Source organism: Pagrus pagrus, assembly GCF_965226575.1.
Source record: "Pagrus pagrus genome assembly, chromosome: 12".
Lineage (NCBI taxonomy): Eukaryota > Metazoa > Chordata > Actinopteri > Spariformes > Sparidae > Pagrus > Pagrus pagrus.
Window position 1 is genome coordinate 19185540 of NC_140196.1, and position 15468 is coordinate 19201007.

Consider the following 15468-nt stretch of genomic DNA (forward strand, 5'->3'; position numbering starts at 1 on the left):
TGTTGCAAGTTATATATGCATGGTACATATTAGTTACAGCATCTGCTGCATGTTTCTATCTTATTAGAGAGGGCACTGAACTGCAGTGTGTTTCCCCACTCTAATCCTTAATTATACACCTCCTATTCACATCAGAGCTGCACCTGACCAAACCACCGCTACAGGGGCTTTCAAGCACTCAACCATGCACAGCAGTCAAGCAACAGATGTTGATCCCTCTGCCCCCTTCCTTTGTGGACAGCACAGTTGCCATGATAACAAATTATTATGCTCCTCACAGGTGACTGATGCCTGACCTTGATCTGATAATGATGCAGTGGTTATATAACTGAATCTGCTTCCTTTTCCATCATTGGCGCCTGTTGCTCAGCCTCGGTATTAACCATTAACAAGTAGGCTGTTGCAGTGTTGGGTGTGGCATCTTAAAGCTTGCATGAATAGTTTGGGAAATAAGCTAACTTATATAACAACACTGAGCCACTCTCATTTCTACACGTTAACGCGAAGCTACGTAGCCGGAAGTCGGTTAGCTAGGTTTAGCATAAAGCTAATCTGACCATGATCCTGTCTCTGTCAGAAGGTAACACAATCTGCATACCAGCACCCTTGAAATTAACTTAATAGCCCGTTATATTGATATATTGTTCTAAAGCTGAACTTTAAACGACTATTTCGTTATGGGGGCTATGCACTTACGGGACTATTTTTTTGGGCCGGATGTAGTGCAGGCCTGTGACTTCCGGGTGTATAACCGCCATAAAACCACAGCTTCTTCTATATACACTTACATTTTTGTGATATAACCGTTGTGGCGTTGCTGGTAGGCAGGTTTTTATTTTTATTTTTTACTATGGTAAAGCTATTTCCCAGTTTTCACATTTTATACTAAGCTAAGATAAACTAAATGGCTGCTAGCTTTTCTTCCAAACACATGAGCGTTAGCCTATAAGTTAGCCCACTGGACTAACTGCATTTTGGAGGCATATATTGTACTTTTACTCCACTGTACTCCTACTCTACCATTTATCTGATAACTTTAGTTACTAGTTACTTTGCAGATTGAACGCTGCATCAGAGCCAAAGTAGGATATATTTGAAAAATTATTAATTTGATCTGTAATCTGATTTAGAAAAGAAAATACATTAATTCAGATAATTGGAAAAATGCTGAATACTGTACATATTATCGGTCAACCTAAAGTGTACTTGTGCTTTTGATACTTAAGTACATCAACTGTGAGGAAATTACTTCTGATACTTAAGTACATTTAATATCTATTACTTTAAGGCTTTTACTCCACTACTATTCATATGACTGTCTTTCACTCTTACCAAAATAATATTCAGTAGCCTATCTTTAGTCAGTATCTTTACTATCTTTTCTTTTACGCAAGTAGGCCTTTGACTCTTGGCTACTTTTTACAACACTGACAACAAATACTCCTTGAAGATAACTTGGTAAACTGTGGATCACATGGGATATTTGTTCTGGATTCATAAGATGGTGACCATATTTGTTCTGTTACAGCCACAGAGCAGTTTTTACAAGAGGTTTGTTAGTAAGTCAATTACTTTTTTCCTCTGCAGGTAACAAGTTCTGTCCCAATGACAGCCAGGCATTGACTTTCACCACCTAAACTGATACCCTGAAGAGACAGGTCAGTCCAGAACACACACTCACTTAATCAGCTGTTACAGAGGTTGATCCTAAACCAGTTGTCAGTGCTTGGAGGATCAGTATGGATGAAGCACATTACCGGTTAAGCCCAACAAGCAAGCAGAAAGTGGTTCCATGAGAAATTAAAGCTGACACCTTGAGGCTGAAGTTTGCTTCCAGGTAATGTGATTAAGCTGCTAAAATCTTTAGATACAAGAGATCTGCCATGTGTGGTTCAACACACAGCACGTTTGGGCCTGCTGGTGGTTTCCAAAGAAAATCTCTATCCAGATTGGTGTGGTTGGTTAGAAAACTAGATAAATGGTCTGGAGTCGGGATCATTTTTCAAAAATAAAAATCCAAAGGGAAAACCTAATTGTTTATGTATCTTTGGAAAATGAACAATTTGAAATGTCCTCTGTAAAAAAAAACAAATTTAACTTTTTTTCAAATGAAATTTGCATTTTTCCGCCATTAGTGGCAAACAAATTAGGCAGCTGCAACTTTTTCCATTTCAGGCTAATTCAGTTGCATTTGATACGACAAAATGTGTAATAATTATCTTCGCTCTAGTTGTGACCATATTTTCACAGTATTAGGCTGTATCTAATTTTATCAGATATTTGTCAATGGTTTGTTGTAGTTCGGTTTTAAGCTGATTGTTTTCACAGTTGTGTCTGTTGTAAACTTCTTATTGTATACTCTCTTAGTGGAACATAGTACACGTACAAAAGGCATATTAGGTTTAAATCAATTTTATTGGCTTATTATGGCCAAAAAATGGTTATTTTCTCATATAAAACAATTTTACATCTGGGAAACACAACATAGACAATATAAATTACAAACAGGCAGCACCAGAAATATATATATTGATTCTTTACAGCATTTAAATAAGGAAAGAGAACATCTACAATCACAAACTCTCAAGTCACAAGGACAATAGATAACGTCACAACAGACCAGTAACAGTTATATTTCTGACAAGACAGATGACATTCCTTCATACACTATGTACAAAAACATGTCTCTCATCATACAATAAGTCAATATGACTAAACAGTTTCAGAATCTCCACAGAAAAATGTATGTCAGTGAAGAACATGCTTAATTTGATTCAAAATTGCTGGCAGAAAATATATTGTACAAAAGGCTGAAATGGTCTTCAGTGCCCCACAAACTGCTTTCCAACATCAGTCTTAACACAGTTTCTGCATCGTCATCCTAGTTTACAGTGATTTATAACTTTACATAATGCCTTTGAACACTAATCTCATCATGTTCATGTGGAAAATGACTCTTTGTGTTAACTGAGTCACCATTTGGTCCGCACCATTGGGTTTAAAAGGCTTACTTAATCAGCCTGTATTTCAGTCCTACATGCATGCTTTACATCAAAAATGGAGCATTTTCAAGGTGTTCTTGACCTGACAGTGCTGTTTACTTGCTACAAAACCACATTCAATCTCAACAACAGCCCACTTGATACCACATGTCTGGTGATGAGTCTTGACTTGTTGGAAATCCTTTGTGGCTTACAGCACAGTGGACAGGCCGGGACTTGCCCCGTGACGCTCCTGTCGAAGGGCCCCTGCTTCATACCAACAGAATGAATTGTCTGCAATGGTGCAAGGTATACAAATTTTTCCATCTGTGGCTCTTCGTGCAGGGGAGGAATCTGCTCGTCTCTCAGAGAACAGGGCAGTGGAAACCTGGAACTCATTGATCATGACTTCGTTACGTTTCTATTTTGAGGGCCTTGGCTCTGGTATGAGGTCTTCCTTGCAGGGAGACAACCAGGAAAAATTGGAAACCTCTGCCTCATCAACTAAGCAGCAAGAAAAAGAAAGAATAGTCCAAAATCTACTTCTTTCCCCCTTTCTCTTTGTCTCAACTTTTTCTTTAAGTCTCTATTCTTTAAGACTTGCTTTGGATTGCAGCAGGGGCGATCATCATCATGCTGTACTTCAGAGGGTAGTAGCGGCCCCTCCAGGTCTTCCAGAAGATGCCCTGCTTCCTCTGGTGCCGTTGCTTGGGAGGAGGACTCTGGAAGTATCTACCGTTTAGGTTGGAGCGACCGCAGTTGCTGAACCACCAGCCACCTAGGAGGAGAAAGGACAATGTCAGGTTAGGTGCTGCCTTCGAGTTCTGTCCAACAAAGGAACAGTAACAAATAGAAGCATTTATCATTGTGATTGTCATGTACAACTTACCAGAGAGGTGCTTGGCGCAGTTGGTGTCGTCTTTCTGGTCGTTGTCTTGGTCGCGGGTGGAGAAAGGTAAGAAGGAGGTAGCGTCAGTCCCCAGGGAAGTCTCCAAAACGCTGAAAGCACCGGCCTTCTCAATCTGGAGCGAGTACTTGGTTTCCTTTCCACCCAGACGGAAGGGGAGACGGACGGTTGCTAAGTCACCAGTCCAGTCGCTGAGCTTGATGTTGAGGATGTAGCCACCGTGTTTAACAATAGAGTGGATCTTTTCTAGACCCAACCAGAACTCTCCTATAAAAGAAGACAAGGATGGGGAGAGAAATCGTGAGCAAACTTCTGACCGCCTTTAATCCCTTTCAAGCCTATCGGTGATAAGATGCTTTTGGAGGCCAGCTCCAGCTCTCTGATGCTATGGTTGTAAAAGACAGTAATGCTGTGTGAACTAATCTGACCCTGGCAAGGCCAGCTAGCACCTGTCCAGTCCAGTTTTGCCGTTAGCGAGAGTGAGACCAAGGTCAAAAAGAGTATTTACCATTCAAGCCGCCAAAGCCTTTCTCGTAGGCCTGCCATAGCTGGTCAAAGTCCACTGAGCCATCTTGGCGCCTTTGGATCACCGTCCACCCACCATCTGGACAGGAAGACAGCAAAAGCTTGATCAGAGAAAGTTGTATCGACCAAAACAGCAGCTTCTGTACAGTTTGGAGACTTTGAACTCTAATGTTTGAAGTCCGTTGCCCAATTAGTTAGTAATCGTTGGCCAACCTGCACTGTGCAGGACAGAAGGGGCCAAATTTGGAATTTTACTCCACTTACCATCCTTCATCTCACAGAAGACTTCAAATGGCTCTGCATTCATTGGCTGGATGGTGTAGACGCCACTTGTGGTCTCTCCTCTGAGGAACAGCTCATGACAGTCTGATGCCATTTCTAGAAGAAGAAGAAGAAGAAGAAAACATCAATGTTGAGACCAACAGCTCTGTACGGTATCACTGCAAAGCCCCACAATCCAAACTGGAAACTCTGCACTACCCTGCTGGTCATGCTATTTATACATGACATACTTGACATGCTAACACTTTGCACTGCTGGGCTGTTATAGACAGGCAAAAATAACGCTGTAAGTTTGCAAGAATAATCTCTTTCTTCATGTTTTGAAGGAGTTTTATACATATTACTCTGGCGTGTCCATCAATAGTTGCTTACTCTACCCTGGATTCATAATTAGGTCATTGGCAGTTGGGGAACCTCACAGCAACATGTTTCCCTGCACTGCAAGAGCCGAGTGTCTGCAAATACCTATATTATGAGTGCTCTTATCAGCAAGTCTGGAGATACAAGTGTTTACCTGATAGAGCATTTCATCTAGCCACAACAAGAGGGAGAGGGAGAACTCCTTTCTCGGATATAAATATGACCTTTCTCCCAGTTCCCAAGCAGACTCAACCAGGCTATTGAGTTACACACTACTACCCTTTACATTCCTCAACCCCCTTTCCCCCTCCGTCTCTGATCCCCCTCCTCTCTGGCCTGTCACACCTCCCTCACGTGCACAGCAGCAAGTCGGTGACGTAGCAGTGCATGGCTGCTGCATGCGTGGGGAGTGATCAGAGTGTGGTGAGGGGGGATAGAGGCTGCTGTAAATGGACATCAGAGTCGGCAGTAACACAAAGCAGGGGACCTCCGGAGTCAATTCAAAGCTGTCGCGTGGCCAGTGAGGCACGAGACTAATAGCACCCCCCTGGTGTCCTGCAATCCAATAAATTGTAATTTCTTTGTATTTATTTGATTGTTTTTGTTGGATATTATGCGGTGTAATGTTTCATTGTTAGCACAGGGCCACATTTGCATGTAATGACCTCTCCTCTAGAGGGCTGAACTCTCTATGGCCAGTCCTGGTTGTGGTCTGCCTCGGGGTCAGGGGTTCTCCTGAACTTTGGCACACTTCTTATTCATTACAATAGGAGATGGAGGTGGGGGGGTTTGTGTGTAGGGATGGGGGAGGAGAGGAGAGGATGACCGCAGAGGAGGGAGGAGGAGGGATGTCTGACTCCCTGACAGAACTAGGGGAAAGGTTGCTCATTCTTGAGGGATGTTCAGATGTTTGTTTTACACGAAAAGGTGGGACGGGGGAGGAGGCGAGTGTCTTCAAAACAGTGGTGGATATCTGTACAAAGTTCACAGATAAATATAGACTGCCTTTTCCCATTTCCACCCGGTTTTCCCTCCTTTTTTTTTTCTCGGCTCAGGCACAAGGACGGTAATCTGAGGAACATTGCACGATTTGAACAAAGCCAACAGAAATGATCAGTGTGAGTAATCCCGTTGAGCTGTGTGACCCTGACTGAACACTCTCAGAGACCAGCGAACTTTCCCCCAGTTGAAACCTTGCCAGAGAAACTTGTTTCTTTTTTTTTTCTCATTCCTCAAATCCTGCTGATGTCAGAGCTCCGAGGTCTTATTGTGATTTGTACTGGCTGACTGATCTCAACTGTTGCCTCAGCCACGTTCACCTTTCACCTACTTCTCATCTGTTGCCGTCGGAAACACAGATTTGACATTAAACCCACTCCAATTTATTCCAGTTTTATTCATCTATGACTAATAAAATCTGCTATTTCAATATGCATATTTTTTTGTTTTATTCAGCATTTTCTCCTGTCATCCCTCTCATCCTCTTTGAAAGACTAAACCTTATTCCTAGACTAGACCTTATTCGAGACCAACTTGTGGTGGGTGAGGAAGCTGAATGTGCGTCTCAACTCTTCCCCAGTTGGTGTGTATCCAGGCCAGTACAGTCTGGATGAAAGCACTCATTATGACTGCTGGTCCAGTCACAGTGAAGTTCAGAAGGGAGCAGCAGCTGCTTGGCGTGGCAGCACACTGAGGGCATCATTCACTGCCTTTCACAATTACAGTAGGGCACAGTGTGAGGGCCATTGACTAGACTGAGCCTCATTCTGAAACTTTTAACTTCCCCTTTTCTCTAAATCAGTACTTTCTCTCTTTGAAATATGGCTGTAAAAATAATGATATTTTATTTTAAAAGTGGGACCTTCTTAAACTTATTGAATCGTGTTAATGCTGCTTTCCTGAATAATGTCATTAGGATTGTACGCAGCTTCTACACAAAGTCCAGCAGTTGAAGTTTGCGGCGTCACGCTGAGCAGAGGAGCGTGTCCCAAATTGATTAGATTCCTTGATTTTAATTGCTCGTGATTTAAGCGTCTTTATGGCCTGAGCTAAACAGATGGTCTGCCACATTTGGCGTCAGATTTTGTACAGGCGACTTAAGATCGTGCCAAGAGGGGATTTTGGCTTTACTTACCGACTGGTGAGTCGCGCTGTTCTGCGACGCCACTTTGCATGGAGCCGTCTGTGTTGCTGCTGCCCAGGGATGCGCTTCTTTGTCGTGACTGTTGGACCTGAAAAAAAGTTGAGAAACAATGATGAGATTGTGGAAAGTACAAAGTCAAAAAAGATGCTTTACAACAATTACCGGTTCAGTTAGTTTGCACGCTGTATGCATAATCTTAACGCTTCCTCACCTGACTTTGCAGCGTCCTGATGCGCACATTCTGCTTGTCAAGCTTCTCCTGCTGGAGTCTGATCCGCTCCATCAGATCATCAATGCGTCTGTTTTGAGCCTCCAGCATCACCTGACAGAAAAATAACACAAAGGTACCACATTTTTAGCATTTTATAACCTTTATTCCACACCGCGCCTGTGCGTAAAATGTGCCCATTGCGCTTTAGAACTTTTTTAAGACATCATCAGCAAGCAAACAGGAGGATTAACACAAGAAGAAGAGCCACCTGCGGGGTTTCATTGAAAAGCCTGCGAAACAGACCTCAGACACATCTCCACCCCTCAGTGACCAGCATTTGTTCTTTCCAACCGACCGCGGTGAGGTTATGTAACTCCCTCATAGCGCGGGATTTTCCATCCCTCTATAAAGCCTTTCAGGCTCACGTACTGCTTCATAAGCCCCTTCCATTGTGTCACATGGCCGAGTAGTCTCCAGGTTGTAAAATCTCACAGCTGTGTAAATTTATTCACACATTCTTGCAGCTGTTGCCTGCAGAACCCTTTGTGTGGAAGTCTTTAGTGTTTCCCTGCACGTACTGCACGCTCTTCCTCCGTGCAGTGCCCCCCTCCACTCCGCTACACCCACCACCCACTGATTTAGTGTCTTTGAGCTTGGGGGAGAAGCCACCACCCCCACCATAAAAAGCCAACTGTCCATGCATACTGTACACGAAGAGTCCCTTTAACCATCTGCTACAGGATAACAGCATTTTGTAGTTTGTTTGGCTTCATGTTAATCTCTTTGAGTGATGAGTGTGTGATAATGTTTTGCACACGTTTTAAAGCCTGATTTGCTCAATTTTCCTCCCGAATTAACTTATTTCACTGCCCTTATCTTAACAGTCTTCTGCCCTCCCAAATTAATTATCATCATCAGAAACCAAAAACAGAAACTTGTGCCTTCTCACCTGGATGTTGCGAGCATCACTGTTGTTCTTGGCACCAGCGTCCGTGTCAGGCAGCCCAGCACCTCCCTGCAGCATGCTGTCCACCCTCTCCTCCAGCCGGCCCATCCTCTCGCTCATCGCCCTCCTCTCCTGCTGCATCTCCTCTGCCTTCTCCCTCAGCTCGGCTGTGACGTTCAGCAGCTGGCCCTCTCTGTCCTCCAGCCCGTGGGCCCGAGCCTTCAGGGCCTCTCCCTCCACTCGCAGCTTCTGGCTTTCCTTCCCCAGCTCGGTCACTGTGCGATTGAAGACCTTCAGCTTGCTGGAAATGTCCCTCATCTGGACTTTGGTTTTGTCCACATGCTCCTTCAGCCCCTGGCCCAGCTGCAGCAGGCCGTGGGCAATGACATTCACATCATCCCAGGCTGCATACTGTACACGCTTCTCCTTGGCAGCGCTGCCGGACTGTGAGCCCCCTTTCCTCTCGAAGGGGAAACCTGTGGCCATGAGCACCACCAGGCAGAGAGTCAGAGTTGCCAGTGTTGTCTTCATTGCTGCTGTTGTCCTAAGTAGTTGAAATCTTGCTCTTAATAGTGTGTTTTCCTGTTGCAGAAGTGTGCAGTGTCCGGTCTTGTCTTCTTGACTTGGATTTGCGAGCTCAGGCTCCTGGCTGAACAGTCACAGCACTACTGTTATATAGTTTCACAGCCCTCATGTCTAAGCTGTGAGCTGCCTGCCATTGGCCAGCCGAGGAGAGGGAGGGGTGCAGTTACTCTCAGGTTTCTGTCCCTCCTCCACCTCTCTGTTAACTATTCATGTCAGAGGCGGAGGAGGGACATGATATAACAAAAAGATTGTCTTTCATCTCAGCACTGTGGGAGACAGGGAATACATTATCCACTGGAGAAAGCGAAACATTTGATATCCCCCAGCTGTGAAACAAATGTATTCCTTTATCATGAAGCAATGCTGAATTAAAACAAAGTGTTAACATGTGGAGTATTCCTGAAAAAGCGAGCTAATCCATCCATCAGCACAGGAACACCCTGAAACTGGTGGATAATGATAACAGAAACCAGGATAAGCTCATAAATTACAGAGTGCTCCTATTTGGAGAGTTCAATCAGTATTCACAGCGAGTCCAAAACAAACAGAGATCTGCAGAAATCTTGCAAATCATTTACTGTAAACTGACCTGATTTGAGATGAAGCGATTTAGATTCTGAATTATGCAAGCGAAAGTGAAAATGTTTGGAGCTGCAGTGTGAGTGGACCACACACACTGACACCGATGAAAGATGAAGCCCAGATTTTGATTTCTTCTAAAGCTGATTGATTCACACAGTCATCTCCGTGTTTTCCACATCGATGAAATCTCTCTTTCAGTCTATGGATCGTGTTATAACTCTATTTCCTCTGTCCCACTCGGCTATGTATAGACTCCCTTTGCTTTTCAGGAACATGTGCTGTCTCGTGCAGCACATCTTCTTGAAATCATTTTGATAAATAACAAGGCAGAGAAGTGTGAGGTCATTTGTAAATGACTTCAGTGTGAGTCAAAGCTGTATTATTGAGGAAACTGTACATTAAATCTGAAGACTTTTCCTCACAAGACTGAAAAAGAAGTCTTGTGAGGAAAAAGAATGAATTAAAAATGCCATTTTAAGATTAGTAATAAAAACACCCTGGCTTCCTGTCATAGAAGTGGATAATATTCTTAATCATTCATTTCCTAATTAGCATGATTACAATCTCACTAACCTAAAAAATGTAAATTGTACATTTAATAAAGCACAACTGTTATCATGTGAACTGAGATCATAATGAAACATTTCTGACAGCTATCACAGGATTTCTTTATAATCTTTCTGGGGATAACATGAGGAATGAATGAAGTCAGTGACACCGTCGAGCACGTCAGAAGAGGAACATGCGTACAATTTGGCCCGAGGTGCTCTTCAGCACAGATCTGCTGCTGGGAGGCTGTGAGGACTGTGAGAATTAGGGGAAAGTTCACAGCACAGAGAATGGCCAAATTGAGGGCCATGGGGTTTTCTTTAACAACCTCCGCCGGGGAGCTCGCCTGCCGTACGTGATCCGGGGCCAGATCACAAAGAAGGAGCCAGTTTAACCCTCTCCTGTCTGCAGCCCAGACTAAGTAGGTGAAAGGTAACTGGGAGACTGCTGACGGTGCCGAGAGGGGAAACTGAGTGCAGGGGAATTACAGGGCCCGTGCTTATGTGTCTGGAATGTCACAAACATGCATTATTTTCCTCAAATCGTCAGCAGAGAGAGAGTTTCCACTGGTACAACCAAAGACTGCTGCATTCCAGTTTCAAATTGGTGTTTCTAATTCAACATTGAGTAATATTTTCCTTTGAATAGGAGCATTAAGGTCAACAGACAGATTTGATTTTGTTTGTTCAAACTGACAGACTTGTGTATCCACTGAGGCGGTGATTCACGTCCTCTCAGGTGCAGTACAGCAGGATTATAATTGATTGTAAGCGTGTTTTTTATTCGCCGAAGTGTTTTTTGAATGAAAGGCGAGGTGGTTAAAGGTATCTGTCTGCGGCAGGAACAAGCAGGAACACGGCATGTGGAAAAGACAATCACGCAACAAACACAGGAATATTTCAACTTGATGACAGTCTGGTACACGGTCGTCATGATTGTACATGTAAAGAACGTGCATTGTTGCATTCTCCTGGGACTTTACAGAACTGGGCAGCTACATGAGCAGGGTTTGGTAAGGGTGTGAAAGACAAACCGCAGGCCTCCATTCTTGGCTTTGTGTGCTGATATCTTCATCATATCAGGTCATTTTTCCCATTGCCAGAATGGTATAGATTCCTCGCATGTTCGTAGTTTGATAAAAATGTCCAAATGTAGCGCTTCAGATGAATTACAGCTGTGAAAGGAGGAGCGGGTTGTTCAGGAGCTTGATGAAGTGCAGTTTACTGTAAAGAGTTGTATTACAGTAAATGACACGCTGCAGTTGGCATGATTCAAACAGTCTGGGAGAAATCCTGTTTTGCTTGATATTTCAATCCTACCGTCACTGCAGGATGGCTCAGACTTGTTTTCATCATGACCTTAAAGACAGAATTACATAATCATTTAATAATATGCTGTCAGTGAGTGTTTCAAACCCCTATGAATTCAGCAGTATTCAGATCTTTTACTTTGGTAAAAAGAGTAACACCACAGTAAACATGCTCCATTTTGGTCTGGGTCCACAAAAACACTTCATAACTGCTATCACTATGCGACAACCTCAAATACCATGATATTTTAAACCAAATAGCTTGATAGCGATATTGCGACAAGACTATTGGTCCTCCCAACAATGTGATTTTGATAAATAATCATCAGTAATGTGGATATAATGACTAAGTGGGTGAAGGCAAGTATCACACTTGAGTACATATTGTCAGTACTCTTTCCGTCACTGCTGAGAACATACTAACATGAAGCTTAATCTGTAAAAGTGTAACATATTTTATAAGATTATATGTTTTGTATGTAAAATTTGAGGGTGTAATGTAACTAATAACTCATGTTAAAATTATAGTGGAGTAAAAGTACAACATTTCTATTCAAAATATGGTGGAGATGAAGTATGACATAGCATCAAATGGAAAATTAAAGCTGAACCACAAATTGGTGTTTTCTACAGCTGGATTTCATCCATAGAGGAATCAAACGAGATCAAACACAACAGACTGCTAGTCACATTGTCAGTAGACAGTATATTTACATGAGGAGAGACTAAACAAGGGAATTAAATAAACATCGCTCTTATTTGTATAATGTCCACATTAATGCAGGAATCTGTCTCTTCTGTATCCTCTCATTCCAGCTCACAGAGCCTCCTAGTCCTATGTTCCAGATCGTCACTGGATCCACGCCTCGCCACAGCTGCTAATTCAATTTCCCAAAATGGCCGCTCCCATCTGTAGCCGGCGTTGTGACCTTTTACCCAGATTCCAAACACAGAACATCTGTAAATCTCGGTGCAGCCCCCAGACTTAGTCATGTACGAGGGGATGGAAAGAGCGATAAAGAGAGAAAGAAAGCATGAAAAAAAAAAAACAGGTGCCGGAGCCTCTCAGAGCTGTAAACCACTGGTTCTCATGGACAGACCGTGATCTGTGATCTTTACCATTGGGGACCATTTTATTTTATGAGGTTTTGGGGTTTTATAATCTCAGAATTTTTTCCACTTGCGTTTGCCAGAAATATATTTCTGATTGTATTTCAATGAAGTCAGTAATCTCAAATAAAGATTTAGATCGTTCTTGAGAGGAAATGAGGAGAAGAAAACTGAAGGGAAAAAAAAAAAACCCAATATAAATTGTCATCTTGCCTGCTCCTGTTCAGCATATAAATATCCAAGCGAGATTTAATTTAACAACTCATCCATCATAAACCTCCATAAACCATGTCTTGGGGTGTCTCCTCACTTCTCAGGGGAAACCGAATGTTATATTACGTTCCTGATTTCTGATATCATGAGATATTCACGAGCAGCAGGGACCTTTTTCGCTGACTGCAGGGTCAGGTTTCGTGATGGGAGCTCATGACTGCCTTGTGATTGAGAAGGAACTGCAGAGGTGGATCTAGAGGGCTGATATGCTCTCATGATGGATGGATGCTGCTTTCTAAGCGGTCGTAATTATAACTGATGAAGAAACTAGAGGAGAGGGTGGTGCACAATTTATGTTTTTGTTTTTCAGAGCCTGATTTACTATTGTATATTATGACATTATGACATTATTATGATATTTATTTCTTTTCACAAGATTTTTTGTTTCACCTTTGTTTCTCCTGCTAATGTAAAAATGCCACAGATTAATCAATTTCACTTAGAAAGTAATGGATTCCTGGTTTTTGCTGCATGATTTATTTTATTTTATTTAAAGGGAATCCTGTTAAGAAGAAAAATGACCTTGTGACCTGTGATTTAAGCACCCCCCTTTATGGAGAAGTTTTTAATTGGGAGACATAAAAAGCTGCAATATCTCCTTTTTCTGCCATCAAGGAATCAAATCAATGAGGACAGACAAACTTGCTGACAGATACACGCCACGTCATGATTCACTCGCACTCATTCACCACACAGACGTGGACCGCAGAACGTTTGCCTCACATCAGCGTTGCAGTTCCCTTTCTACAGTGAGTCCGGAACAAGCAGACAGCCAGATAAAACACACTACTGCCTCCCGGTGGTGCAAAGTGAGAACATTATATCTATTCAGACTTGACCCCTGTGCATTCATCCAGTGGGGTGTCTCTGGTGCCTATTGTTGCCCCAGGTACTGCATACTGAATGTGACATGGCACTTGAGCAAATGAAAACCTGCGTTTTTTCTTAAAGCCTGCAGCGGTCCTGAGAGACGACAAGACAAACAGGCCCGGGCAGGGAGAGCAGGCTGAGAGGATATGAGAGATTTCCTGTGAGGACTCCGACATGCTGTCCTTGGACGAGGATGGTCCCCATTTTGCATCAGCATGTATCAAGAGACTCCCTCAGTTCCCATGCAACTGTTTGACTTTTGCCTCTTAATGACGCCAAAACTTTAAATATCTACATATGCTTTGCTTTTATAACATCCTGTAGAGTTTGGACGGCCTGAATTGTTCATATTAGCATTGAGGTTAGTGACACAGGTTATATAAGGTTTAAAAAAAACATGCTCCAGTGCCCTATTTGTGCAGCTGACCACGGGCTTTAATCAACACACTGTATATACACTTCATGTATCTTTCTCGCCTGCTCGGATGCACACATACACAGGCAGTCGTCTCCTTTTACATTCCTAACATCTCATGCTCGGCTTGCACATGCACAGACATGTGTGACACGATACAGCTGAATCTGTCTTTGTCATTTCTTCTGCTTGAAGCGTTCGGTATTTGTTTTGCCATGAGATACTTTTACTTCTCAGACTGGTCGTAAGGATCAAGCCCCACGCTGACTGACGACCCATATAGATCTTCACTTCACCAGACGCCTGATGCTTTTCCCTCAGTCCTTCACTGCTCACGCGCTAAATGAGCGTCCCAGCTGGCAGGAAGCAGAAAAGTACAGAATGTACATATATCCCAATTTGGAAAATGTAAACACGCACAGACTGTGGTTGACCTCAGCAGCTGTGTATGCTGTCAGTTCTTCTGGTACTGGAAATCTACACTAGACAAAAAAAATGCTGCTCGTGTGCGACTGCAAACAGTATTAGACGTGATCCTCAGGCTAAATGCAATCACTACATTTAGGAAAGAACATTTAAAATATTCCTTGAGGATATTTAATATCAGGGCAGTAAGGTGACAGATAGCACAGATAATTTCACTGATTTCTAGCCTCTCTTTACTTTCAGAAAAGACATGCAGAGTTGCACAACTGCTGTAAAACAAAGCACCAACTTGATCTGCGGAGACACTGTGGACGCAGATGACAGAATAGACTGTTCTGAAAGACTATGATGAAGTAATAGTTTGACATTTTGGCATAAACACTTTCTTCTCAGTATTCAAAACCTTCATCAGATTTAAAGGTGCAGTATTTAAGAATTGACCACCTGTCGAATTCATACTTGAAACAATCAGGGGGCAGCATATCACCAGAGTAACCGCTAACTGCTGCTAACTAGAGCTGCTGTTAGCTAGTTAGCCATGCAGCCAGTGATCGGGAGTATTGGTGTTTACACCACTAGCACAGGAGCTTTGACCTGGGACAGGCCTCGGCTAGCTGGTTAGCATGCTCACTTCAATGGAGAACTCGGCAACACAAGAAAATAGACCTCATGAAGTCAAAACAGCTTTTCTTATCATTCTGTTGATTTTTGAATCTTTTTAACTAAAATTCTTACATATTGCACCTTTAATGGACAGGTGGTGTTACTGAGTATACAGCTGGAGCTAGCAGCCAGTTAGCATGAAGTCTGGAAATAGGGAAACAGCTTGCCTGGCTCTGTACTATAAAATAAATAAAATCTACCTTTTCATTTTAAAACAGTAGTTTCATTTGTCAAATCTATACATGAACCAAAATGTACAATTGAAAGGCTGGCTGTTTCCCCTTGTTTCTAACCTTTATGCTAAGCTAACAGTCGCCTGGCTGTAGCTGCA

At 42.8% G+C, this 15468-nt stretch overlaps 2 protein-coding genes across 4 annotated transcripts in view; one reads left to right on the plus strand and one right to left on the minus strand.

Annotated features, from left to right (window-relative positions):
• The first annotated feature begins 328 nt into the window (after positions 1-328).
• The window catches only part of LOC311267091 (potassium voltage-gated channel subfamily V member 2), a 36557-nt gene continuing 21417 nt past the window's right edge, over positions 329-15468 (plus strand). Inside the window, exons 1-2 of one of the 3 annotated variants that reach the window (XM_084369939.1) lie at positions 329-392; positions 1588-1658. The gene's annotated coding sequence lies outside the window, so the exon portion shown is untranslated. The other 2 variants (XM_084369938.1, XM_084369937.1) reach the window with 2 other exon arrangements.
• angptl4 (angiopoietin-like 4) lies at positions 2397-9005 on the minus strand. Its single transcript, XM_084368918.1, has 7 exons — positions 8359-9005; positions 7410-7520; positions 7190-7286; positions 4678-4791; positions 4397-4492; positions 3871-4155; positions 2397-3759 (listed from the first exon to the last, which is right to left on the minus strand). The coding sequence occupies exons 1-7, from the start codon at positions 8884-8886 to the stop codon at positions 3575-3577; spliced, it is 1416 nt and encodes a 471-aa protein (XP_084225044.1). The 5' UTR covers positions 8887-9005; the 3' UTR covers positions 2397-3574.

Bases quoted from the DNA above. Each gene is read 5' to 3' on its own strand.
- angptl4 (XM_084368918.1), bottom strand. From the start codon at position 8,886: ATGAAGACAACACTGGCAACTCTGACTCTCTGCCTGGTGGTGCTCATG. The intron at 7,521-8,358 runs GTGAGAAGGCAC...TTTTTCTGTCAG, and splicing joins GTGATGCTCGCAACATCCAG to GTGATGCTGGAGGCTCAAAA. The intron at 4,156-4,396 runs GTAAATACTCTT...CTTCTTTTATAG, and splicing joins AGGCTTTGGCGGCTTGAATG to GAGAGTTCTGGTTGGGTCTA.